General features: G+C 38.4%; 1 protein-coding gene across 3 annotated transcripts; it reads left to right on the top strand.

Moving 5' to 3' along the window:
- Positions 1–862: 862 nt before the first annotated feature.
- ENO4 (enolase 4) lies at positions 863–27,751 on the top strand. 3 transcript variants are annotated; one of them, XM_087932659.1, is made up of 14 exons: positions 863–1,206; positions 6,726–6,854; positions 7,858–8,048; positions 10,664–10,800; positions 12,433–12,602; positions 16,010–16,141; positions 17,727–17,792; positions 19,025–19,084; positions 19,532–19,699; positions 19,950–20,075; positions 20,164–20,359; positions 24,292–24,359; positions 25,527–25,644; positions 27,449–27,751. In XM_087932659.1, the coding sequence occupies exons 1-14, from the start codon at positions 1,024–1,026 to the stop codon at positions 27,601–27,603; spliced, it is 1,899 nt and encodes a 632-aa protein (XP_087788785.1). In that variant the 5' UTR covers positions 863–1,023; the 3' UTR covers positions 27,604–27,751. The 3 variants fall into 3 exon arrangements, with proteins under 3 accessions (XP_087788785.1, XP_087788786.1, XP_087788787.1); XM_087932660.1 differs by lacking the exon at positions 19,025–19,084 and having other exon boundaries at positions 894–1,206; XM_087932661.1 differs by lacking the exons at positions 17,727–17,792; positions 19,025–19,084 and having other exon boundaries at positions 917–1,206.

The following is a 27,751-nucleotide window of genomic DNA, read 5'->3' as shown; positions in this document are numbered from 1 at the left end:
AATTGTTTTGATAACTGTTCTTCCTATTATCAGCATGAGAAATAAAATCTCATAGCTAATTTAAAACAATATTAAGCAAGGTGTGTATAATTAATATTGGGGTGGGAGATCAGTCACGTCCAAAGTTGTAGGCTAGATAGGAAAGAAACCTGCTTCTAATAACCTCATATAAATGAGACCTGGAGGGCACTGGCCATATTCAATCTGATCAGACAAGAAAATGACTATAGAAGGAGGCAGCTCCTCTGATAACCCAGTCCAGAGCCATTTAGGGTTTTAAAAGTGTCAAATACCCCCTTGAATCAAATCTGGAAGCCAAACAACAATCGTATTCTTCTCAACATAGGGAAGTCAATGAACAGTATCCAACATCATCCACACCATATTTTGCAACTTCTGAATGCTTTGTGTGTATCCAAACCAGGTTCTTAGTATATGGATCCACTGAGTCATACTAATCCAGACATGTGAATAAACCACCACGATGTTCATTAAGGATAAGCATGAGGTGTGAAAATAGCTCCCTCTCTTTTCCGGCATTTAAACAGGAGAGACAGCCTCCTGGAAAGCTAGGAACCACCAAAGCAGCTGGTGGAGTCCTTTATGGCAGGGGTCTCCAACCTTGGCCACTTTAAGCCTGGGGGACTTCAACTCCCAGAATTCCCCAGCTTTGTTGGCTGGGGAATTCTGGGAGTTGAAGTCTCCCAGGCTTAAAGTGGCCAAGGTTGGAGACCCCTGCTTTATGGTGCAGTCATGCCTTCTCCCATCTACGCTTTATTTTTCTACACATTGTCAACGGATCCTATTGCTGTGCCGTGCCGGTCACGTCTCTCCCAAGGTATAAAGTCCATTCAATCCCAACGTAGCTCGCTCTCAGCATCGCAAATAGAAGTCTTCTGTCCGCGGGATGAAGAGACCCGACTCACCCCGCCGACCGAGGAGAGGATTTCGCGAGATTCTGGGAAATCTCGGGGCCAGGCCCCGGAGAGCGTTCTCGTTTCCTAGCGACGGTCGCCTTGGATCATGGCTCGCCGAGAAACTCGCACGGTGAGGGATCGGCCATCGGAGCCGGTTCGGCGGTTTTCTATCATGGATCTCAAACACCAGGCCGCGGAGTATTACCGGAGCAACGAAGTACCGCAGCGCTTGGAAGAAGTACTCAACACCATGTTCTACCAACGTCCCGGGGATCTCTACGGCTATCTGGTAAGTCGAAATGGATAGCGGACCGTTGCACAGATCGAAACGCGCAGGCGCACTAAATGGAGGCAATAGGCTAGCAGAGGAGTTTTTATTTATTTATTTGATTTGATTTGATTTATCAATCGCTTACAAGATAATAAGTATAAGTATAAACATGAGTAAGAATACAGGAACTAGGTACGAATAAATGGGGACGATAGGACAGGGCCCCTTACAGACCTCTTAGGAATGGGGTGAGGTCTTTAGTGGATAGTTTGAGATACAGGTAGTCCCCACTTACAACAGTTCATTTAGTGTCCGTTCAAAGTTACACCACCATTAAACAGTAGCTTGTGACCTTTTTTTTACGGCCGCTGCAGCATCTCCATGGTGACAGGATCAAACTTTTGTTTCTTGGCAACTGTTTCATATTTATGACGGTTGCCATGTCTGGGGTGGTGGTCACGTGATCCGCTTTTGTGACCTTCTGACAAGCAAAGCCAATGAGTAAGCCAGATTCACTTCACAACCGTGTTACTTACTTCACAAATGTAATGATTCACTTAACAGCGGTGGCAAGGAAAGTTGTAATATGGGGCAAACCTCACTTAACTAATTTTTCACTTAGCCACATAAATTTTGGGCTCAATTGTGGTCGCAACCCAAGGACGACCTGTAACTAAAATCTGTTTTTCAACCTCAGCAACTTTAAGAGGTATGGACTTCAACTCCCAGAATTCCCCAAGCAGAATGCTGCTGGCTGGGAAATTCTGGGAGTTTGAAGTCCATACCACTTAAACTTGCTGAGGTGAGAAAAACTGAATTAATGGATTAGCTAACAGACTGGATTTTATGGGTTTCTTGACGCTTCTTGGAAATGAAATAACTCATTAGTTTTGTTAGACTTTTATGATTTAAGGCAGGTATGTCCAACCCATGGCCACATGCAACTCCTGGACAGCTAGAAATGAAGCCCCACAATGTATACATATTAATTATGTTATATATTTTACAGGCATCCCAAGACAATTCTTCTTTACCCAAAGTGGGTAAGGCAAGCCAAAAAGTTGGACACACATAATTTAATGTAATAGTAATACATTTATTACAATGTAAGCTCAGATGTAATAGAGAGTCAATTAGAGACTCATCTTGATGTTCTCTATTTGAAGGCAGCCTAAACTATAAGGAATGTGAACTCTTTAATTTAGCTTACCTAATCTGATGCCCCCTTTAAGTCTTTGGACTGATGTAGAAAACATACTGTTTTTGCTGCAATAAGATAAGTGGCTTACCTATAAATTGATTCTAGATAGTAAATGCAATTACTAATTTAACAAGAGTGACATGCAATAATTGTTAACAATAGCACAACTTTGAATTCAGATATAGAAAAAACTGATAGGTTACCATAGATGGTCTTTGTGGAAGCATACTGGAATATAAATAAAATTAATGATAGCTTTATAAATACAACATTCGGTTCTAAATGTATTGTGCCATCCATAACAAACTGAGTTTATCTCAAAATGACATGCATATTGTGATTTCATAATGCAGATGGCATCGTTGCATAGTATCCCAACATCTGACACGATAAGTACATTGTGATATTTGCATTATGATATGAATTTTGTCACTTCACATGTACACCCCACTTTCCCAGGAATGCCTGTGCAGGACAGCTTTAATTATAGTGAGTTCCTATTTTTTTAATAAAAGCTTAATAAAGCAATTGATAGGTTTGGAGTTGTAGAGTTTTGGAATTAGTTCAGTATCTTTTCGGTTTTCTTTAAAATACATATAATTTCAGTACTTTTACTTAAAGAATTTCCAGAATTCTGTCAATGAACAGTACTCTACCTTTTAAAAAAAAAATCAATCTAGATTGTGAATGAAGGTCAACCTAGAGTTTTCAGCATTGCCAGTTTGGGATTTTCATTCTAGGTCTTCAAACTTGGGATGGGGTGAAGATCACATGTTTTGAGTCACAGCTCACCTGTAATCTTTTTTTTTTTGGTAGCATCTTCTTTCATAGTAGCATAATAAAGCATGATTATACATTGAACATTTTCATTCTTATTGCCAGAAAACATGTCAACTGTTCCTCTCTTATCTCTCAAAGCTAAGATATGAATTTTTTTTTGTACACGTTATCTATTATCCTTCATTCTCTCTCTGTCTTTTGCTCTGTGTATCTGCGTATATTCTTCCACAGCAACCAATATTGTTTAACTGAGAAAGGAAACCCATACCAGAATAAACTGCTGCTCTATGTGCATCATTAAGGAAAAATATATTCGAATCACCTTTATATAGTAATAAACTAATTTTGGATGGAACAATAACAAGCATCAAAACAAATAGCAAGTATTCCCTCTACACATCTAGATATTTTTCAGTGGCTGCTCTTACTTGAGCATGTTTATCTACATGCTGGGCAATGCTGTTTTGCTTCTGAAATTTGTTTCTGAAAACAAAATTATGATTGATAAACCACCATTGTATACCAAAGAGCACTTTTCTACCCATTTACACATTAATCAAGACTCTTTTATTATATTATAAACTACTGATTGAAAACTAGAAAGGATATCAGCTCCAGGTGCCACAATAATGAAATATACTGTTACAGCCACAGGATAAAAAAATGCTTTGCAAGCCATGCTGTGAAGACTGCCTGATCCTACCATTGCTGTATTTCAGTTCAGTAATGCTGAGCCTCAAGGTAACTGTTAACTGTTGGTAATTGTTCTGCCATCTTGTTTTCTCTGACCTTTTTTTTTAAAAAGAAACTTGTTCTCCAGTACTGAAAAGAGGAAAATTTATCTTTGGTAGCATATGTTGAAGAGCCAGTATGGCCTGGACTCCTGTGTAGGTCACCTTAACACTCCCATTTCTTTCCTTCCTTTCCAACATCAAAGAAAAAACAACAACAAAAAACAGAACCAGGAAGCTAGCACATTGGTGATCATAATAAAACAATACTCATCTTAGATATCTTCATCCAAGATTGTGGTTCTCTTCCAGAACCTGGACTTCCAATCCAAATGGTATGTTATGGTCTTTTTAGGATGCTTTCTGGAGGCATACATTTATATAAAACACTGCCATGATAAGCTGTATCTTGATATCTCTCAGGTTGTTTGTATCATCCAGGCATATCTTTTGAGTTTTTCCACTGCCTCCAAAAAGAAGAATTAAGAAGTAAAAAACCTCAGGTGTAAGAACCCAAGTGAGCAAGCTTTTTTTTCAGTTCTGAGACACTTTTCTGAAAAGACGTAGAGTTCATTCTTAAGTCTAATGAAAAAGAATTGGCAATTATTATAGTGGTGTTGAAGTCAAAAACAGAAATCAATAGAAGGAAAAGAGCCATTTAGGTCCTAAAGAACTGAAGGTAAAGAAACAGCTAAAGAAACACCAATTGAAAGGAAAAAGGACAGGAATAAAAAGGAGCAAGAAAAAGAAACCATATCCTAAAGAAAATATTGGAAGTTACAATCTGAAGCCAGTGTGTAATCTGCTGGGTGCCCAGAGCAGCCTGGTTTCCTACATCATTAAACAGTTTGGCAGAAAAGAAAATGAGAGTAACAGTTTGACAGCTCTGAAGTGACGTCAGGAGCCAATCACCATTAAAACAAATTCTTTGTCTGCTATTTTAAACAAAGCGAAAGTAAATCCTTTCCCCAGGCCTTCCAGCTTGGCATATCTCCAAATTCCTTTCTCCTCTATCCCCTCTGCCTGCCACGTATTTCAGCTGCTCTTCCAACCATAGTCCTGCACCAACCATGGCTGTTTTCTCCTCCTGTCCTCTGCATCTCAAGCAACATTGTCACCTCCTTGTATTGTAAACCACCTTGCTCTTCATTAGTGACTTGTTTGATACCATAATATCTTCCTGGTAAGCAAAGACTGCTCTGGCACCAGTATATCCCTACCCTCAGGCTTGGACACTATGTTCTATCTTCGGGGGTGGGGGGGAGTATGGCTTAGAGCAGGCGAAGACAAAATGGCAGGAAAATAGAAGTGGGAGACCTAAACTGGTAAGGATTGTTGTGGCTTGGATTTGGACTCTTGATTGTAGAACCACTGAGAGGAGCTTGCAAATGAGATTTTTTTTATAGGGTTAGGAATGGGGGAGGCACTACTTTAAAGTCCATAGCTAGTTTCAGTTGGTGATGGGGAGAGGTCCATTCAGTCCTCTTACTTAGGGAGCCTCACGTCTCTGATTTCTTCTTGTTCCTTCTCCTATTTAATAATTACATATGTCCATTGGAATGGAGTGTCATCAATATTTTATAAATCTCCACCCACTTTCTAGGAAGGTGATGCTATACAGGTGCATATCCAGTGTCTGGAGCCTGGATGGGAAGCAAAGTGCTTTGACTGGACCAAAGGCATTTTTTAGTGTTTATGTCTTTCAGTCAAAGGTGATTCCTGGCAGCTATTTGGGCAAAATCTTGCATTTTTCTTGGCAAGATTTTGGAAGTAGTTCACCATTGTCTGCTTTCTAGGACTGACAGAATGACTGGTCTAAGGTCACCCAGTTGTCTTTGGCCCTAAGATGGAACTAGTTTCCCCATTCCTAGTCTGGTGCCATAATCACTTTACCAAACAAATTCTCTCACAAGTTGAGTGGGTTTGGATTTCCCACTCTAGTGGGATATGGGCTTTGATGAATTGTCATCCTTGTTATTCAGTGGGATAATACGCCATTAGTTGGTGGACAATTTGGGGGTCCTCCTGGGTTCACAACTCCTGGTAAAGCAGGAGATAGCAGCTGCAGTTGGGGGAGGGCTCCTCTGTTCCAGTTGTGACTTTTCCTAAGCCCTGCTTACTGACATTCACATTTTAGTTATCTTTTAGTTGGATTACTGCAGTGTGATCTACATTGGTCTGTCCTTGAAAACAATCTGGTCCAGTTTGCCCAAAATACAGCAGCTTATGCAATTCTGGGTTCTTCATATTTTGCCTTTGTTACACTGCTGATGTATGAATTCCATTAGCATCCAGTTGCTTTCTGGATACAATTCAAGATGCTGGCTATTTTCTTTAAAATTCTAACTTGCATGGGTCAAAGGTCACTTGCAGGATTACCTTTGCCTAAGGGTATCTGTCCTATCAAGTTCCTTACCTTAAATGTTGCCATCTGGTAGGATCTCAGATAGATGCCTTTTCTGTGGTTGCACCAGAAAAATGTTCAGAATATGATGCTTACCTGATCGTTCATCACAAGGAATCCTTCTGAAGGAATCAGCAGGTAGAAACAAGGTTACGCATACTAAACAAACATAGAAACTCAGCTTGAATATTTATTAGATAAGCTGTACTTCACAGCAGAATCTTCCACATACTGACTGAGTCCAGATAATCTGTTTCAACTAGTGTGGTACAATCATGTGCCATTCAAGATTTTTCCTCAGTCTATGGCTATAAGAATTGGTAACTAAATGAACCACCTAATAAATTTAAGGTACAAAATAAATTGCTATTGTATCTTTGAAAGCCTTTGAATCTAATTGCACTAATTACTGGTCTTCTAGGCAGACTTCTTCTCTGAATTATCAAAACCTCCAGTGATATGCAAATTAGATGCTAAAAGTGTGCTGGATGGAACTGGCCGACCAACATTAGAAGTCAAAGTCTTTTGCCGAGTTAGAAACTGTGATAAGGTATGAGTTGTGTTGCAATTAATTCTCTATTTGTTTATATAATTTCAAGGATGACCAACTCCACCAGAACTCTGTGCAGCTTGTAATTAAATCATTAAAACAAAAACATATGTGAAAGAAAACCAATACAACTGATTGGAAGACAGAATCGAAAAGCAAAGGAACTTAGCCACCTTAACCCAAATCATTCATTACAATGAAAACTTCTGACCTAGTTTGATTATCAGTTGGATGAGGTCAGACTCATTACCTTTCTGTTCAGTATGATCCTGATCTTACTTCCATCTTACTTCTACCATCTCTGTATGATGGTTGTTTAAAAATATATATATACAGTTTAAATACATTCCTGTTGTATGTGATTTCTGTGCCTAACCTTTTGATTTCCTGTTGTTCAATTAATTTAGGGCCAAGTTGAAATTCTATTCTCTCATTTTGCAACTGGGAAAATGTCCTTTTATATTATTTTATAACGCCATCTAATATGGTAGAGAAATGACAAAAAATAGTCAAGTTTTCAAATTTTTATTTGGAAATATATTTCATTCCATCACATATGCATTACATAGTTCATTACACTGAATATATCAATATTATAGTTCATTACACCGAATATATCAATATTTATATCAGTTAGAAGGATTAAGATTAATTTTTAATTTTTCCTTTTACTTCTTGAAAAATGACATTAAGTTTTGTTCAAGATATGTATTAGGGGAACATTATAAAATATATTCTCAAAGCATTGCTGAATCAAAACTTCACATAAAAACTGCTGTTTGTGTTAAAACTATGTAGAATAAGTATGAGTTAAATAAAAAGCTTTGAATAAAATTTTACTGAAGAATTAAAATCTATGAATTACCCTGGATAAATACTTGAAGTGGAAATGTCCGGAAAAAACCATACATCAATAATAAAAACTTTTAGTAGAAATAATTTCAATGTCATGTTTTTCTTTGTGAAATTTCAGTAATAAACATCTTTAAATATTGTTATACAGATTATTTGTTCCAGCATGATCTCATGTTATGCTGAAATTCTTGAAAGTGCTTCAGCAGAAGCAATTGATGCGGATGAAAAGGAAAGATCCGAATCTTTGAATAAGGCAATTGAATGGATAAATGAATCACTGAATGAAATGCTCAGAGGCCTTCAACCTAGTGACCAACAAAACATTGATGAGTTATTAGGGTAAGTGCCTCATATTTATTTTGTTTGCTAGGAAGTTTTTTAAATTTTATTTAAAATTCGATTATGTTGTAATTCAGCATTTGCACACAATACACTTGCAAACTTGAAGTAGTATTCTTTAATGGTATTAGGACATTTTGTTACATAAGTCAATTGTCTGCTAATCAGTAAATCTTAGCTATCATAAGTGCTTATTATCTAAAAAGTTCCATCCAGTAATAGCAATACTGAATGAATAAAATAAATCGGTGATATAGATACCAAGAAGAAGGAGGGAGGATGGCAGCAATATGAGTGACTAGTTTTCAGGGGATGCAGTAATGCAAGAGAATACAACTAATGCCCTCCATGGAAATATAGCTCCCATTACCTGTCACTGGAATTGCTGATTGGGGCCCACAAGAAATGTAGATCAAAACAGTCAGACTCTACCTGTATAAATTTTATTTTAAAAAATAGATAAGTAAAAGATAAATATGAAAATATATAAAGTTAGAAAGAAGTGAAAAAGATAACAGGAAAAGTGTAAAAAGTTATTTAAGCAGAAAAAGAAAATGGAACACACAATTTCCAATCATTTCTGCAGTATTATAACCAAACTTGTTATCCATCCTCCCTCTTTCATTACAAGGTTCTGTCCCTTCTATGTCATGCAGTGTGCTGCAGCCACCAAAAAAGCCAACAGATAACAATCAGAGTTGGAAGGGACCTTGTAGGTCATCTAGTCCAACCCCCCGTCCAAGCAGGAGACGCTACACCATTTCTGACAAATGGCAGTCCAATCTCTTCTTGAAAGTCTCAAGTGATGGCGCTCCCACAGCTTCCGAGGGCAAGCTGTTCCATTGGTTGATTGTTCTCACTGTCAGAAAGTTTCTCCTTGCTTCCAGGTTAAATCTCTCCTTGTTCAGTTTCCATCCATTATTCCTTGCATGGCCTACAGGTGCTTTAGAAAATAGCTTGACCCCTTCCTCTCTGTGGCAGCCCCTCAAATATTTGGAGATTGCTATCATGTCTCCCCTGGTCCTTCTCTTTACTAGACTAGCCAAGCCCGGTTCCTGTAACCGTTCTTCATATGCCTTAATTTCCAGTCCCCTAATTATCCTGGTTGCTCTTCTCTGTACTTTTTCTAGAGTCTTAACATCTTATAATGTGGTGCCCAAAACTGGATGCAGTACTCTAGGTGTGGTCTTACTAAGGCTTTATAGAGTGGTATTAGTACCTCCCTTGATCTTGATTGTAGACAACAGAGTCTTAGGCTGCATTAACAGAGAAATAGAACCAAGATCACACCAAGTGTTAATTCCATGTTATGATGCCTTGGTAAGACCACATTTCAAATATTGCATCCAGTTTTAGTCGCCATGATATAAAAAAGATGTTGAGACTCTTTAGAAAGAGTGCAGAGAAGAGCAACAAAGATGATTAGGAGAATTAAGGCTAAAAGATATGAAGAATGGTTGCAGGACTTGGGTATGTGTAGCTTAATTAAAAGAAGATGTGGGACTGACATGATAGTTGTGTTCCAATATTTGAGGGATTGCCACAAAGAAGAGGGTATTAAACTATTCTCCAAAGTAGCTGAAGGCAGGACAAGAAGTACATAGTAAATTTTAAAATCTACATTATTCTTAACTTTATTATCACATAAAAAGCCAAAAACTCAGGCTCTATCTAGTTGTTTCCTTCTCTAATTAATATTTAAAAAATGAATACAGTGTAGGATTCTATATATTAACTATTCACAAACTGATTATAAAAAACACATACAGGCACAAATTCAGTTGTAGATAACTAAAAATATAGAATTATTCCTTTTTATATAGGAACTGAAATTAGGTTGCTATATGCAATAAAGGTTACATTTATTTTTTAGACTTTTTACAATATATTTAATTAATAGACTGATCATAACTTTTGTTTCATTTTATAGTACTACTAAGATTGATGTAAGATACAGATGTGAGATATAGGTGCTTAAAAATATAGCTTCCTGGAATACAAATTGATCAATCCTTACAGTAGTATTTATTTGATTTGTATTCTTGCATATCTTTATTTTAACTTTCCCTCTTATATCTATGTGTCATACTAAGTTCATTTTCTCTTCCCTTCTATTCCAAATTTAAATAGACCAAGGCTTTCCCTAATAATCACAGGTTTCCTTATAAACAGGCTAAAATCAACAGTAAATATGTGTTTTGAGGAATTGTTCAATTATTAATGATTTTTAAATCAGTTCCCAAATGGAATAATTTTAAATACTGAATTAACTAAATGTCTTCTTTGAATGATTTCTACCCTATAAGTTCTTCCTCTTCCAAGGGGACAGTTGTGCCAGACAAAAGCCAGCTGAAGAAAGCTTTGAAGTGGCACAAAACAATAATATTCCCCCTTTAATCATGTGGATAATAGATTGAGGTAGCTGGCATTGCAGTTAGGAAAAGGAAACTTAAAACTAATGACAATACCTTGACCAACACACATTCAAATTCAGACTCAAAATAAATGTGGAATATCTTTTTGTGTGTCAGAACCCTTCCAGCCTGTGACTTTGTAGAGTTTGTACTTGCAAAATCCAAAACCATGATTAGTCATGCTATTTCCTTTTATCGCAGTGATTATTTTACAAGAAAATCTGAACAATACGAAGAAAAAAGGGAACCTGTAAAAGAAAAAGAAAGTCAAGAAGTGATGGCACCTGCTTCTCCATTGGCCACCGTACCTCCTGGAAAAAAGAAACCAAATAAAACAGGTTAGAAGATGAAATTAGAATAAATGAAATTGTCTTATACAATCATTCATTTACTTCTGCTTCTTCGTGACCTGCTGGACACTATTTTCCCTGGATTGCTCTCTCAGTAACTCCTTGGTTCTTGAAAACTCCTGCTTGCATCATGAATGATGGTAACTGGCTATCTTGTCTTCTATAGGCCTCTTTTTTGAGTCCCTTCAATTTTTCTAATCACGAGGGCCTTTCAAATGATTCCTGCCTTTGCATTCTGTGTCGTTAATATTTAAGCTTTAGCTTTATTGTTAGTGTTCCCAGTCAGTAGTCTGGTTTTACTAAATCTGGTACAATGATTTGTTCTTTCAGTGCAAGATATTTTCACTCAGGCGTGTCATTTAATGGCTTTCATGTGCTTATGTGGGAAAACTGTAGCCTTGACAATATTTATTATTGTTGTCAAAGTTATATATCTGTTCTTTAGTATTTTTGGCAGCTTTTCTACCAAATGGAAGATTTTTTTTTTGTTTTATTTCATAACCATCCTTGTACGTTCCCTGTAAAAGGAAGCAGTTTAGGATCCAGTGGTTCAAAAATTGGCTTTTTTCCCCTGTTTTGTGCCTTTGTGTATTTTGATATATTCTTAATTTACTGCAGACACCAGTGAATACCATATCTGAAGATGAGGAAATAATATTAGTAAATACAAATTTTTAAAAACTCTTTATAAATCTCTGAGGATATATTTAGTTTTTAGACTTTTAATAGTCTCTATGAAAAAGAAAAAAATATTGAACATAACAAAAGTAGAATTTGGCATTTTATGGAAGATTTAATTGATTGTTGAGAATCTATGGAGAATATGTCCTCTTGAGACTTGTTGCTTCATACCATGAGAATTCATTTATAATTTTCATTAGCTGAGCTTTTTGATCATAAAGAGGATCAAATTTGTGGTGTGCTTCAAATTAACGTATCAAGTACATCTCAGTGTTCTTGAGAAATGTTTATGTTTTGCTGCTTAAAGAAGCTGTTAATTGTTTGGATCAAAAGTCAGATTTTCCATAGCACCCACACCCCTAACTAGTGTCAGATTTTCAAATGATGCAGGCTGGTCTTTAACATTTGAGGACATAAATGTCACAGTAGGAAATGATGGTCGCAATGTTCTGTGCTACAAAATTCAGCTATTGTTAAGGTTTCTAAAGGGGAGCTACATAATTTTCCAAATGTACCTAGGATTCTGATTTTTTTAAACATAAACATTGTTTTGAAAATCTGGATAAAGTTTTTAAAAAATCAACATGATAAAAAAGTTAGTAAAGAGAAACTAACACAGAACATTTTTGTCCGAGAAATAAAATTTCAGCAAAGAGTCTGCAATATCTACCATTAAAATTTTAAACTGATATAAAATTAATGTTAGAAGGCTTGATGGATACATAGGAAAAGTTTAAAATGCACTTAGAATTATATTTCTTCAAATTCCTATTTGTGAATCAGTGCCTGTGATTCCTGTTGAATTGTAGATTAAGGAACCTGAAGGTTTCTTTCTCCATCTGTTTGACTTTCAAAGCTTTAATGCAAAAGCTATCATTTTACTTACTTGATAACATTAAGCAAAAACTGACTACATCCCTTTTCTCCCTGTATTTTTAGGCAAAAAATTGTCTGTAGTAGAAAAGCCAATAGTCCCAGCAGAACCTCCTGAACCTGTACTTATGGGCAGTTTGGCTATTGGATGTACATCACTTGCTATTGCAAAGAGTGCCGCAACTGTTCGTGGCATACCTTTGTATTCATATATTGCTTTGCTGAAACATGATCAGGTACTTGTTGCGCCGATTCAGAATGTTCAGTTGAAATGGGAACAAGAGAGATGATTGCCATATACACAAAGCCAAGTCTCATGCTATGTATAGTGAAACTACTTAATCAGTTGTAGCACCCTAGACCAGCGGTTGCTAACTGGTGGGAGCCGTGGAAAAATTTTGGTGGCCACAGAAGAAATGGCTTCCAAAAGCAATTAATCTGGGCTGGATAGTTCTCGTACCTCCTGGCTTTCCGAGGGACCCCGGAGTCAGGTTCCTGAGATGCATGTGCCAACCAGTTCCCACATACGGCAGTGGTGGCAACAACAGTCCCCTCCCCCAGCGCCCACTGTCAGTTCTTCCCCATTGCTCCCGCTTCTGTTTCCTTCCTCTCCCCGCCCCCAAGCCCACCATACAGGCAGGCAAGGAAAGGAAGATGGAGCCGTGCACAGCTTCCAGCCCTCGCTGCCTCTCCCAACATCAAATTCTTGGAGATGCAGGCAAAACCGCCACAGCGGTAGCGCCCTGAGTTGCCTTAGCATGCTTGGTTAGTTAAGAATCGTCGTACCCAGAGAAGGAAGTGGTGCTGGAGGAGGAGGAGGCAGTAATGAAGAAGCAAGCAGCTCAGGGTGCTACTGCTGCAGCGGCTTTGCCTGCATCTCCGAGGCTTCGATGTTGGGAGAGGCAGCGAGGGCTGGAAGAGCTGAGAGCTACGCGCAGCTCCATCTCCCTTTCCTTGCCTGCCTGCACGTGGGGGGAGGGGGAAGGAAAGAGAGACAGACAGGAGCAATTCAAAGCTAGAGAACTAATGGGGAAGAGCTGAGAGCAGGCGCTGGGGGAGGAGATTGTTGTCACCGCACCGTGTGTGGGAGCTGGTTGGCGCGTGCATCTCAGGAACCTGACTCCGGGGTCCCTCGGAGAGCCGGGAGGCGCGAAAACTGCAAGTGGGAGCTTTTGGTGATTTTGCGGTAGATTGGCGTTTTGTAGGTCATAGTGAAAGAGTTTGTTTCACTCCTTTTCTCCACTGGTAATGCGAGAGATGCTTTCTCTCCCTCTCTCCCCCCCTCCCACCCCCAAATAATTATTGGCTGTGGCTGGGTTTGGCAGCGAAGTGCTAAAGTGAGCGAAGTGCCCCCAGGCACACCTTTCCTTGCCTGTCTCCAGGTGAGGATGGAAGAGCCCCCCCCCCCAGCTTTTCCTCAGCTGCAGATCTGAGCCTCTCAATCCAGTGGTGGTATTCAGCAGGTTCTGATCAGTTCTGGAGAACCAGTAGTGGAAATTCTGAGTAGTTTGGAATACCACCTCTGACTGGCCCTGCTCCCATCTATTCCCTGTGTCCCGAGTCCCAGCTGATCAGCTGGGTCTTCTTTTGTTGCCCTGCACAGGAGAACAGAGTTGGAAAGCAGGTTAGTGTGGTGGGGAGGGAACCTTCCTCTGCCACACCCACCAAGCCATGCCATGCCCACCAAGCCATGCCATGCCCACCAAGCCACACCCACAGAACCGGTAGTAAAAAGTTTTGAATCCCACCACTGTCTCAATCCTCCACCCGGGATCTGAAAGGAGCTTCCACTTTCTCCCCCTCCCTTCCCCCAATGAATCACCAAGAGCAGTAGTCCTTCTACAGGCAGATGCCTGCTGGGAAGCCCCTGGAGTGGCAGCTGAGGGGTGCTGCCCCAAGGAGAGCAGAGCCCCCTTTCTGCCTCTGCTTCTCCCAGCAGCAGTTGCTCTGAGGCCCCTCAGCTCGGACACACATACACACACACACACCCTGCCCGCTCTTCTGCTCTTTGGAATATGCCAGGTGGGGGGAGGCTTCCAGCCCAGAACATTTTATTGTTATCATTAAGCATTTACATTTTTGTTATAATTAAATAAGTAAGTGTGTGTGTGTGTGTGTGTGTGTTTGTGTGTGTGTGTATGAGCTTTGGTCGCACAAACACGAAACCGAAAGCACCAGCCTGAAGCTGCCGAGTGGGACCTTGTCGAAACATCGCCAAGAAACTCTCAATTTTACATGGGAAAAAACCCGAACATGCCAAGACCTGCATACCTGTACCCGTGAAAATCTACGAGTATGTATGTATGTATGTATGTATGTATGTATGTATGTACATATATATGTACGTATGTATATATAAATTAAATTTATATTTAACATAAAAATTTTTATATTAAATATATTAGCTTTTTAAAAAAATTCATATTAATGGTCCTTGGGATTTAATATTATGAGTTTGGTGGTCCCTGAGATCCAAAAGGTTGGCGACCCCTGATCTAGAAGATAGCCTTGGCAAAACCAGTTTTGTGAACGAAAGCAAAGTCTTCCTAGGTTTCGAATTCCCGTAACGAGCCTGAAAGCTAAGAATGAATCCAGTGACTGACACAGATTAGAACCTGGCAAACCTATTTGTATTGTTGCTGGGACAACTAACTGGTTATTCCTGTGTTTATCACGAGTTGAGTTCAGTTAAAGGAGCTGTACATCACTTGCTGTTTCCTTAATTTTGTGTCTGTTATGAAACAAAAATATAAAAGAGCAATTACAATACCTGTTTGTGAGTTTCTTGAAAGCATTTGGTTGATTTCTGTGTGAAACAGAATACTGGGCCAGATGGGCCATTGGAGTGATTGAGCAGAATTTTCTGACATTGTGTTCTTATGGTATTTAAGCCTTTTCATGACTGATGTGTGTGAATATGATAGAAGACATAAGAATAATATACCGTATATCAGGTAGCCATTCCTGTCTTCCATCTCTTGGTTTCGGGGCCAGAAGAGTTACTAAATCAATTAACCCATTGGTCTTAGTTTGATTCAAGCATTAATAAACTATAATTAAAAAATTCTTCTTTAACCACAATTTAAAGTCCAGGTTTGAACACCATATTTAGCCCAACTATATTTTGACTTAGTTTATTTTGCATGTCTGCTCTAAAAGTCAGTGGGATTGACAGGAATCATATTCTAATGTGTTTACTCTTGTTTTCTGACTCTGCTGTCAATATATAGGAAAATTCCTACATCTGAATGATACTGAATTGAGGCAAATCCTAATCCTATACTTGTATATTGCTATATTAATTTGTGCTGTCTATCTCTGGCATACAGGACATGCCAGGATGAAAGAAGGGATCTTTATATACTGATTTATCATTATACATTTTAAATTCCTGGTAGCTAAACTAGCTAGAACATTCCTGTCTAAAATTGGATCTTTAATGAAATTAAGCTTTGTCTTGCTAGTCAATCATAGATGGAAATAGTACATGTACATATGCAAATGCAGTCAACTTTCCTTTATGATCCAAATAATGTACAAGGTAGTTTATAGTAAAACATAATATATGATTAAAGCAAGACCTAGAGAGCCAGGGTTTTATTTTTAGTATAACCAATCAAATGCTTCATTCTTCTCCATGTAGAAGATGCCAAAAGAACTGGTTATGCCACTGCCAATGATAACAGTTTTGAATTGCGGCAAAACATCACCTGGAAAGCTAAATTTAATAAAAGAATTGATGCTGATCCCTCCTACCTGGTTAACAGTTAAACAGGTACGGTTTGTTGTTCTATGTTGGGAATGATAAATAAAAACTTGAAAATCACTCAAGATTTTCATTGTATTCACATTTCATGATGGAAATGCTGTTTATCTATATCATTGTTATTTATTAAACTGTTAACTTGGAGCTAAATTCAAAATCTGTGAATACACAAGACATCTCAGAAAAATAACTGGAAATATCTATTTTGTTGATCAGACTATACAAATTGTCTATTCGGTAAACAAATATGCAGCATTTTATCTGCATGATACATTATAGTTATAGCTATTGTCAACATTCCGAGGTATGCACCCACGTGAATCAGGACTCTGACATACCAGACACGGCCAAACAGCCCTTTACTGAGTACAGAGCATCGGCACTTAGTGAAGTGAAGCTAGCTCTACAGGACTTCCGCACTTCAGCATCATAAGAAGGCTTGAACCCCTTCTTATGTTCCAAGTCAATCCTTAGCAACTTCCCCTTGGTTCAGTTTCAGCAGCTGTTCATCGTTACAACCTTGATCCCCACACTGGGTCCGACCACTGCTATGTCTAGCTAGGTAAGGCACCAGAACCCCCAACAACCCCCTCTATGGTTCATTCCTAATCTCCCTCCATGCTTCCCCATTCCCCCCACCAAAAGTGGCAACAATGAAATGGAGCACAAGTAAGCCTGGCTTTGGCTGACGCCATTTCAGAAGTTGGCAGTTATAGACATAGGTATACATAGTTACAATAACGTTTTTTCTGACATTTATTTGGGAATTTCCAGTGCCTCTTATATTGAAGGAAAGCAAGCAATAACAACATTGGAAAGATTTAACAGAGTTTGCTGTACAATAAAGAGGGTGTTTTTTTTTTAACCAAGTTTCACATTTCAAGAGGATCAGTCTTAACCTGGTTCAGAGGAAGCATTAGTTTAATGAAAAATGATTAAAAATGGTTATAGTTACAATGGTTCTAAAATGGATTTGAGAAATAGCTTTGACATAAATCTCAATCATCTAGATAACTTTTGAATAAGTTTAAAGAAAAGATACATGAGAATACAGTCCTGCATTATGGCAGTTTTTGATTAGATAGTCTATTAGTTACCAAATATGTAATTTCTGCTAAAGGAAAACTTGATTAACATAATGTGCCAATCTATTATGCACCTCAGTATGTGAAAATGAAATTAACTCTATTGTCTTAGTAGAAATCACATGTCGACACAATTGTTGATTAATTTTGATCATCTCAGTGTTATATAATAAGCAAACATTTATAAAAGTGAAATCTAATCATATTGAGAGACATAAAATTAAATTAGTCAGCATTAAGGTATAATTAAATCTGTACATTCCTGTGCTAAACATGGGTAAGAATTAGTTAAAATGAATGGTAAATAAGAGATTTTAATTTGTCAATGAAAATGCAGTGTTTGTATGAGGCATGCGATTTTGGGAATGCATTTCACAAGTAGAGCGCTGTCCAGGATGAGGATATTTTTATAATAAAAGAGAGAAGTGCCTTCTCTGATGATCTTAAAGCAAGAGCTACCTGATACAGGAAGATGGTCCTCCCTGACATGATGTTTTATTATTATGCAGGCCCTAACAAGATGTATGGATATTCAGAAACAGATGTTGAAATTGATAGAAAAAATGAATAAAGACGTAAGTCAACAATAACAACATTTATTTAGGACATTCAAGAGTGAATGCTATTGAATAAAGAAATAAAGAAATAAAGAAATAAATAGCCCAAATGCATATGGCCTTAGGTTGGAGAAGGAGTGGGGTAGGACTGGAGAGGAATCCCGGCAGGAGCACCATGGTTTCTCAGGGAGGAGACAGTACCTTCCAAAAAGAATCCCAGACTAAGAGATTGCACAGTCCTGACTTGTATGGTTGGAGGTTCAGGGTGATATATCTCACCTAGCTATATCTGTAAAGTTAGAAAGTTATAGCTTTAGTCTGGCAAGATTGTGCCTACTAGTTGTAAGCTAATAGAGAATTGGAGTCAACTGGATTTCACAGTGTCATCTTTGGGCTTAGGTCTAGCATGCCCACACTCATCGAAAGGAAAGAAATATCAACAGGATGGCAAACTTCATAGTCTGTACAACAAAAAATAATTGCAGAGAGAAGGGGCAAAAAATAAACAAAGAACTATTGTGTGGGTGGGAAAACGGAAACTCACCCGAGAAATGGGGTGGAATGAAGAGATGTGGCTGGTTGCACAAGAACCTTCTATGCATTTGCTGTTAGCACAAGTTGCTATTTTAAACTAATAGGTGTTCATTATTTATAATGCTGAGTCAAATAATTGTTGGCAAGGTACAGTTTAATAATACATTTCTATTTCAGACTAGTGTGTCGAATCACATTTTACCTACCTATACAGGTAGTCCTCGACTTACAACAGTTCATTTGGTGACCGTTCAAAATTACAATGGCACTGAAAATTGTGACTTACGACCGTTTTTTTATAGTTATGACCTTTGCAGCATCCCCATGGTCATGTGATCAAAATTCAGATGCTTGGCAACTGGTTCATATTTATGACCTTTGCTGTGTCCCAGGGTCATGTGTCACCTTTTGTGACCTCCTGACAAGCAAAGTCAATGGGGAAGTCAGATTCATTTAACATGCGTGTTACTAACTTAACAATTGCAGTGATTCACTTAACAATTGTTTCCAAGAAAAGTTGTAAAATGGGGCAAAACTCACTTCACACCTGTCTCACTTAACAACATAAATTTTGGGATCAATTGTGGCTCGTAATTCGAGGACTACCTGTATTTTATCATGATGACTCACTTGCTATAATAGTTAACAATTTGTTACATTTTTCTGCATACTATGTTTTCCTAAACACTTTGTTCTTGAAAAATCCTTTGCAACAGTCTAGTTCTGCAATAGATGGCAAAAAAGCTGCTTCACGAGATGCAGGGAAAAAGACGCCGGTAAGGAGAAAAATAAAGTGGTCCTAAGGTTGAGCGTGATGAAAGATTAAGATTAAAATTATAAGGGAAAAAGCTTACTAGCATCCCTGACATATTGTATAATACAACTTATTTGCTATAAGACTCCATCCTTGCAAATGATGCAGTATGAACAAACTTAGTAATTGTTTTCATGTCCATCTGGTCATAGAAATTGGAAAAAATAACTAGGAAGTTACCTGGTTAGTTTCTTGTAGGTAATGGTAAATTATATATATAGTTGAAATATGACCATAATATTACTGTGGTTTGATCTATGAAATGACCATATAGAGAAAGAGCCTTAAAGGAGCTTAGAATATCACCTATATAGTTTTGATGGAATGGTTCAAGAAGGGCAGACATTCAAAAATTAGCAGGTTATTTTTTGTAAATTAATTATTATTTTTATATATTATTTATCCACAGCTTCCTGTTCCTAAAAGAGTATCCCATTTAGGTTGTCTGGTAATGGGATATGACAGTCTTGAACAACCACTAACCTTGATCCAATCAACATGCACCCATCTTTCCTTGGAATTAGGAACAGATATATACTTGGGGATAAATTGTGCTGCTCATGAATTAATGGACTATGTACGTTTTATTTTCAATATTTTCAGTAATTTATCATTAGTTTTCATATTTTAGGGGAATATGTTATGATAATGGAGGAGGTGGCAAGATAATGGGACAAATGTGTAAAACAAATTGTTCATCCAAACTACTAGAGACTATTGTAAAAGCTCAGTATATATAATTCCACAGTTAGGCTTGACCTAAACTTGTTTTTTTTTAAATGGATAGCTTCATATTTAATATATTTTGTTGATATTTTACACTCTAGAATAAAGGAAAATATGAAGTAATTACTGGAACCTCTAAATCTCCTGATGAAATGGTGGATATGTATCTAGATCTGGTTAAGAAATTCCCTTCTATTTTAACATTAATAGATCCATTGAGAAAAGAGGTAAGTTTTTCTTACATACATATATATATGTGTACACACACACACACACACACACACACACACATAATTCTTTTTGCTATTTTTACAGGACAGCCAACAGTGGATCCAGCTGTGCAATGTTTTGGGTTCTAAATGTTATTTAATTGCAGAAGACTCGTGCAGGAATTTGACTAAACTTCTGGGTTCTAAAAAAAGCAATCTACCAAAATGCAGTGGTCTTGTCTTAAAACATATCAATGAAGCTAAAATTTTGGACCTTATACAAATGACCCTGCGATTAGATGGTGAGGAAAGAACTGCATATTAAAATTCAATAGTAGCTATAAAAATATAGAGCTTTTTATGTTTAGTAAACTAATAATTAAACATTCTTATTTGCTCTGTCTCACCTGTATCCACAGGTGAGAATCCAAAGTTCCAAAGTTCAAACAGACAAACACAGACAAGGCAGAGTTAACAGTTTCTGTTTACACAGTCCTTGGCAGTCTTCCTGGAATCTGTCTGGCAAGTCCGAGCTGACCATAAATCACGATGCTGCAGCCAAGAGAGTCAAAACATCTTCTCCGAATCCCAAAATACACTTTGCTTCAGAGAAGGATTAAGGGCCAGCACGCCTCCTTAAATCTCCTGGAGGGGCGTGTCAGTCTCTCTAATTAATCTCTGGCTTCACGTCTCCTTTCAGATTGTGATTGACATTTCAATCTTCTTCTAGTCCTAGCATCAAGCCAACATCCTATCAGTCTTGTCATCACTCGAAGCCTCGGGCTCATTCTGTGGATCAGCTGTTGACACCTGAGGTATGAATGAAGTGGAAGGTTCTGGAGATGACCGTGTCTCCGACACTCTCTCAGATGCATCAGATTCAAAACTCCTAGCAGGCTCAATCCTTCCAGTCATAACACTATCCCTCACCGCAGGGCCCTTCCCCCGAGTCTGACGATCAGGATGTGGTTTTGAGGGGAATTGTGCATGATATATCCGAATAAGGTCCGGGGCATGCACCTTGGACACATCCTGCCAAGAACGAATCTCTGTTTCGTTTTCCAGCCTCCCTAAGAAGTACTGAAATCGTCCCTTCAACCATCGTGAATCGTAAATGCCGACCACTGTGGTATCCGTAACAGGATCAGTGCTGGGCCTAGATGGAGAACCCGAATCATCTGGAGAAGGGAGAGTACACGATGGGGTGTCAGGCACCAACAGGGAGCGGTGAAAAACAGGGTGAATGCACATGGAGCGCGGTAGGGTGAGCCGATAAGCCACAGGATTAATAAATGCCTCGATAGGGAAGGGACCAATAAAGCGATGATCCAACTTCCTAATCAGACGATCAACCCAGAGATGCTTCGTGGACAACCACACCTTGTCACCCACAGCCAACGGAGGCGTCGCCCGACGTGAACGATCCGTGAAACATTTATAGTCTGCTTTCGCTCATTCCAATTGTCTGGAAATTAATTAATGCACAGCATATAATTCAGACAAAAACTCTCGTGCCTCTGGAACTGGAGAATCTGCGATCGACAGGGGGAAAAACCTCGGATGGTAACCCACATTTACGTAAAAAGGCGTCATGTGGGTGGAGGTATGCCGAGAATTGTTAAAAGCAAACTCTGCCAATGGAAGATAGGTCACCCAGTTGTTTCGCCGTTGATTAACAGTTTTGTTAATCAACGGCAAAACGTTGAGGTATTGGGCGAGGATGCCAATTACTTTCTCAGGCCCGCCGTCAGTTTCCGGATGGTGCGCCGACGCTAAACATACTTGTACCCGTAGGGCGTTCATTAGGCTTTTCCAGAATTGAGCGGTGAACTGAACACCGCGATCTGAAACAACTCTGTCCGATAAGCCATGTAAACAGAATACGTGTTGTATGAACAGCCGGGCAGTAACACGAGCCAATGGTAACCTTCTACACGGGATGAAATGGGCCATCTTGGTGAGCATGTCAACCACAAGTACCGTCGTATAACCCGACGACAAGGGCAAGTGCGTTAAAAAGACCATAGAGATTGCCCCCCAGGGCCGGTTCGGAGTCGGAAGTGGTTGAAGAAGTCCAGGAGGCGCACCTGATGCAGCCTTTGCTTGTCGACACGTAATACAAGAGGCAACGTAAGAAAAGACGTCATGTCTGACTTGAGGCCACCAAAAAGTCCGTGTGACCAGGAGAAGAGTTTTAAAGAAGCCAAAGTGGCCAGCAGCAGGATTGTCATGACATTGAGTCATGATGAGGGCTCTAAGTGTCCTGGTGGGTACGTATAATAGTCCTCGATGCCGTAGCAAGCCCTCCTCTAGAATCCAGGGGGAGTCAGGTTCAATTTCCCCCATTCTTTGCTGTAACCAAGCATCTAAGTGCTGTGCCTCTCTTACTCGAGCCCTTAAATCCACCAGGTCCTGAATAACGGCCAAAGATTCCAGTGGCAGCACCGTACGTGGAGGAAGAGTGTTCTTGGGACCAATGTACTGGGGTTTACGAGACAGGGCATCCGCTGTCCGATTTTGTCCACTGGGAACGTATGTGACTGAAAAGTTGAACCTAGCGAAGAACAACGACCACTGGATCTGTTGTTGGTTCAACTTCTTGGCAGTGGACAAATGTTCCAGGTTATGGTGATCCGTCCAAACCTCCACCTTGTGCCGAGCCCCCTCCAGATGATGTCGCCAGGTCTCAAACGCAGCCTTGATGGCCAGCAACTCCTCCCAAATAGTATAATTGCGCTCAGAAGTTGTGAGCTTCCTTGAATAATATGCGCATGGAAAAAGAGGTGCGCCATCCATTGGGGCTTGTAACAATACCGCCCCAATAGCTACGTTAGAAGCATCTGTCTCAACCACAAATGGACGATTCGGATCAGGATGCCTCAATATAGGTTCAGCAATGAAGGCTTTCTTTAGAGCCTCAAAAGCCTGTTGCTGTGGGGGTCCCCACTGGAACGGGACCTTCTTGCGAAGGAGCTGGGTGATGGGATCCGTCAGCTTGGCAAAATCCGGGATGAAGGTCCTGTAGTAATTAGCGAACCCCAAGAGACGTTGCACATCCTTTACTCGAGGGGGTTCCAAACTACATAAGGCCTCTACTTTCCTCGGGTCCATGGCAATGCCCTCGGGAGAGATGATATGCCCCAAGAACTCTATGGAAGTCTGGAAAAAGAGGCATTTCTCCAGTTTCGCATAAAGTTTATGCTCCCAAAGACGTTGTAATAGCTGACGGACTTGACGAAGGTGGCTATCCCTAGAAGTAGAAGGTTCTGGAGACGACCGTGTCTCCGACACTCTCTCATCCTCCTGGCTCACATCTGTGTCCTCTGATACCTCAGACTCCAAACTCACGGCAGGTTCAAACTTCCGTCTTCAGATGCATCAGATTCAAAACTCCTAGCAGGCTCAATCCTTCCAGTCACAGCACTTATTTATCAAAATTTGCTTTCATTATGGATTGACAGTATAGTTTGGGGCTCATTTTAAAATATGAAAATTGAATGTTTAGATATAATTCAGCTTTAAGTGGTATAGAAAACATCATGAATCTCTTATAATATTGGTTTATGTCACATATTTCCCATCATTTTTATGGACCTCAAAATGTAACAGAGATTTTAAAATGTTAATATTCCAGTTTTTATTTGTATCAGCTAGAATTGTTCATTTAAAGAAAACAAAAAATCTATGCAACAGGAAAACGTCCACTATGTTTATTTTAAATATACTTTTAATCTGATTATCTCTACAGTAACAGTTGTGAGGACTGTTAAAAGCAAATAATACTTTACAAATACAATACAAATACTTTAGCTTTACTTGAGTTTGCCCACAATCCAATGCAGAATAAGTATATTGAAATAGATATAAACGTTCAACACTGCTTGGCTGTGGGCAGCTGATTTTGTACACTATAAATAAGTCATAATAAAACAAACTTAGATTGCTATTAAATTAAAAAAGCTAAATAAGCAAATAATTATGTATTTGCAGAAAGACAGCTGTATTAGTTTGCTACAGCAAAACTAATAATTTAGTGTCTTTATAAAGAACTGTCTATTTAATGAAGCTGAAACTTTTCTGGACTAGAATTTATCAGTCCACAAAATTTAAATTTATAATACATTATTAACTCTGGAAGATGCTATCAGACTTTCCAGTAACTTTACAATTAAGGCAAAGATGTTTTGCAAGCTATAGATGTTTCATGAAATTAAAGCCCTTGCATTCAATGCAGGTTGGAGACACCTTTCCATCTTAGGAAGTCCAGATGGAGAATCTTCTGATGATAGCCTTGCAGACCTGGTATGTGTGGAAAACTCCTCAATTGCCCAAAGCTTTTTATCTTGAGCGACTTCCTAGGAGAAATGTTTATCTAGTGAAGAGACATATAACCTTTGAGGAAATTGGCTTTTTCAAGAAAGTTGCCTTTTAAAGCGAGGTAATCTTTTAACATTCAAGGGGAAAACAGCAGAGTGGGCAAGAGAAGCAAAGAGCAAATATGTAGTGTTTCTTGCTGACATTTTTAAGGAAAAGTTGAGTAAATTATTCAAAATTAGGGCAGTAACAGTATTTTCTTGTCTTAATGGACTCCAGTTGATTTTTTTTGTATCAAAGTATAATTACACAAAGGATGTCACTTGAAATGATGACTTATTTAATGTGTCAATTTTCTTTCACCAGTCCTTCATTTATTCTCTTCTGCCTCTTGCAATCTCCCAGGTCTCACCTACTCCCCTTTTCAATAAAATAGTTATCTTGGATTCCTTTACATCTGCTTCAGCTTCCTCTCTCTTCTTCTGATGTAGTACACCAATGCTGACTACTCCATTCCAAATACCTGAACTATTTTCTCCCAAAATTGGGCAGCTTAGTAATATCCAGACTATTAAGTTGCAAAGCGTTTTTCCCCCTCCCTTTGTTCTGTGTCCTCCTGATAGTTAGTTGATAACTTTTTCTTATATGTAAGAAACAGGTAAATTATCTACAAGAAGCAGATATTAGTTCATTATACTTATCAGATTTACTCTAATGTTGCAATTTAAGAGTTATATGACTTTAAGGATTAAACTGCAGCTCACGTTTCAACTGAGATTTTTGCTGCTTTAAGAAACAAATAAGCAAATCTTGTATTAATATTTTTTTAAAAAAATTCTTTAATATAATTAAGCAGTGAAAGGAAAAACACAATAAGAACAAACGCACACACATACATGCAGTAGAGAGAAAAAGATAAAGCAATAGATAAAAATGTATGAAATACATATTTGTAAACAAAACATTGATCACACAAAATAGTATTTGTAGTGGCAGTTACAAATTCATCTCTTTAATTATGAGCTTTCATGTAGAATTGAAATATATAAGACTGTAATTAAAGCCTCTATGTAGTCACCAAATTATGTTAGTCAGAATAAACTACCAAAGTTCTCAACTATGAGGGTTTTTTTAAAAGGAATTTATTTGTCTTAGGCTGTTGGACTGGGAACCAAATTCATCAAACTGGGAGGTCTTTCCCGTGGAGAGAGGATAGTCAAGTACAATCGACTTCTTGCAATAGAGGAAGAACTAAACAAGAATGGGAGGCTTTGTAAGAACCTCTTTCTTACTTTGTTTTCAGTGCTTAATGAATAAGAACCCAGAGACTGGAGAAAGTGACTGAAATCACTCCATAGGAGGGAAAGGGAATCAAAAGACTGTAAATAAGCAGTTGCAGAAAACAGGATGGCATTTGCCATGAGTTATATTGTCCTGATGATGAGTTATCTATTTATCTGAATGCTAAAGTAAAATTTCTTGGAGGGAGTAGGCCACAACAGTTCAATGCATTTAATTGGCTGAAATTATCACCAAGGGAGAGCATTTTCTGAAAATTCTTACAAGGATGAATATTCACATTTTGTGCAGGAAGCTTTAAAATATGATTCATCGTTTGCATATAAAGATTCAAATACATTATTATAAATAAATTGCATACTTATACATTACTATAAGCAGTACACGGAGATAGTAAAAAATGGGGATGTGACATAAGCTGCATACAAGCGGTTCGGCCCCTGCAAAATTCAGTTAAAACCATTAGTTTGAATTGTTTTCAAACACATGCTGCTGCTTTGAAGCCTGTTTTTAACTGATCCACAACAATGAGTTAATGATAAAAATAAAGCCAGAACATAGAAAATTGCCTCAAGCCAGATATGGCAATTTGTCCATAAAAAACAAACCAACTGGCTGTGGTTTGTAAGGCACATTCTCCAATTTGTTGTTGTTTAAATGCATTTGGACAACACATTTCAGTGTGACCAATAACAGGCTAAGTGATGATTTCATAGAGCAGGAATCTCAATGCATTTGCTGGGTGGCATGAAAAGTCATCTCTAGAATCTCAGAGAAAAAGCTCCCAGAACCGACATTTAGTCTGTTATTGGTCATACTGAAATGTGTAGTCCCTGAAAGCATCTAGACCAGAGGTTCCCAACCTAGTCTGTGGATCGGCACTGGGCTCTGGCATGTCAGAAACCAGGCCACGTAAACAAGCAAAGCCTTACTTGCGGATGCAGGCAGTATGTGAAACCATGCCACCTCTGGTCTGTGGAAAAGCATTTCTCCACAGAAGTGGTCCCTGCACCCCAAAAGGCACTGATCTAGACAACACCAGATTGAGGAATGTTGACCTAGAACCACAACCACTTAGCAAATTGTTTTTCACAAATTGCAGACGTGACTTGAGCCAATTTTCTCTGTTCTGGCTTTATTTTTGTCATTAATCCATTATTCTGGATCAATTAAAAACAGGCTTTAAAGAGCATGTATTTTTGTAATTTTATTTAAAAAATTTGGAGGGGTTTCTTCAAATGGTTTTGCAACTTTTCCATAAAAGGTCACTGGAGTGATCAGTACATGTTTTCACTGTACAAACCTCTGGGTGTAATTGTTCCCTTTGCTTACTTTTTATACATAGCAGGATCCAGAGGATAGTACGGTTTTAACTTGCAAATATAAATAGATAAGTAGACATTTCATTAAACTGTTCGTGTTTCTCATTTGTTAATATTGGGCCCCCCTGCATATTTGTACTGTATATTCATATTTTCCTCCTGTAAGAAGTGAGCTGAAATTTATGATGAATGGAGCAGGAATGGATGTAGACATACGTGTCATAAACTTTTCATTTACTATTGCAATCTAGCATACAGTAGATTGCAGAATGGGCAGGAACAAAAACAAAATCTTTTGTAATGTGGCATATACCTGATCAGAAGTAAAGGAAAAAATTTTGATATTTAAAATTACGCAAAAACACTTTCTCCCTTCAAATGTGAACATGAATTTAAATCACTGGTGCAATTTTCTTTCTTACTGTATTTGTTATTTGGCTGTGTATTCCCTTCCAGGTGAAAGAGATGAGTATGAATTTATTGACTTTATTGAAGAGGAAGAAGAAGGAGAAGAGGAGGAAGAAGAAGAAGAGGAAGAGGAAAAAGAAGAAGAGGAAGAAGAATTTGATCATACTGATTCTCCTTCTGGGAGTAAACAAGCTGTAGTCTAGAAATTAATGTTTCAGATTTGGCATTAGTTGAATGCAAATTGACCCTGTAATTCTTTTGGGAATGCATTTTGTCTTTCCCAAGACAGCAACTGTGATAAAAATGTACATTTATTTCTTATTGTCATTAAATATTTTATTTTGGGTTGTA

This window comes from Pseudonaja textilis, chromosome 4 (assembly GCF_049901715.1).
Source record: "Pseudonaja textilis isolate UNSWEBS1 chromosome 4, rPseTex1.2, whole genome shotgun sequence".
Classification (NCBI taxonomy): domain Eukaryota; kingdom Metazoa; phylum Chordata; class Lepidosauria; order Squamata; family Elapidae; genus Pseudonaja; species Pseudonaja textilis.
This window is presented reverse-complemented; position numbering and strand designations above follow the sequence as displayed.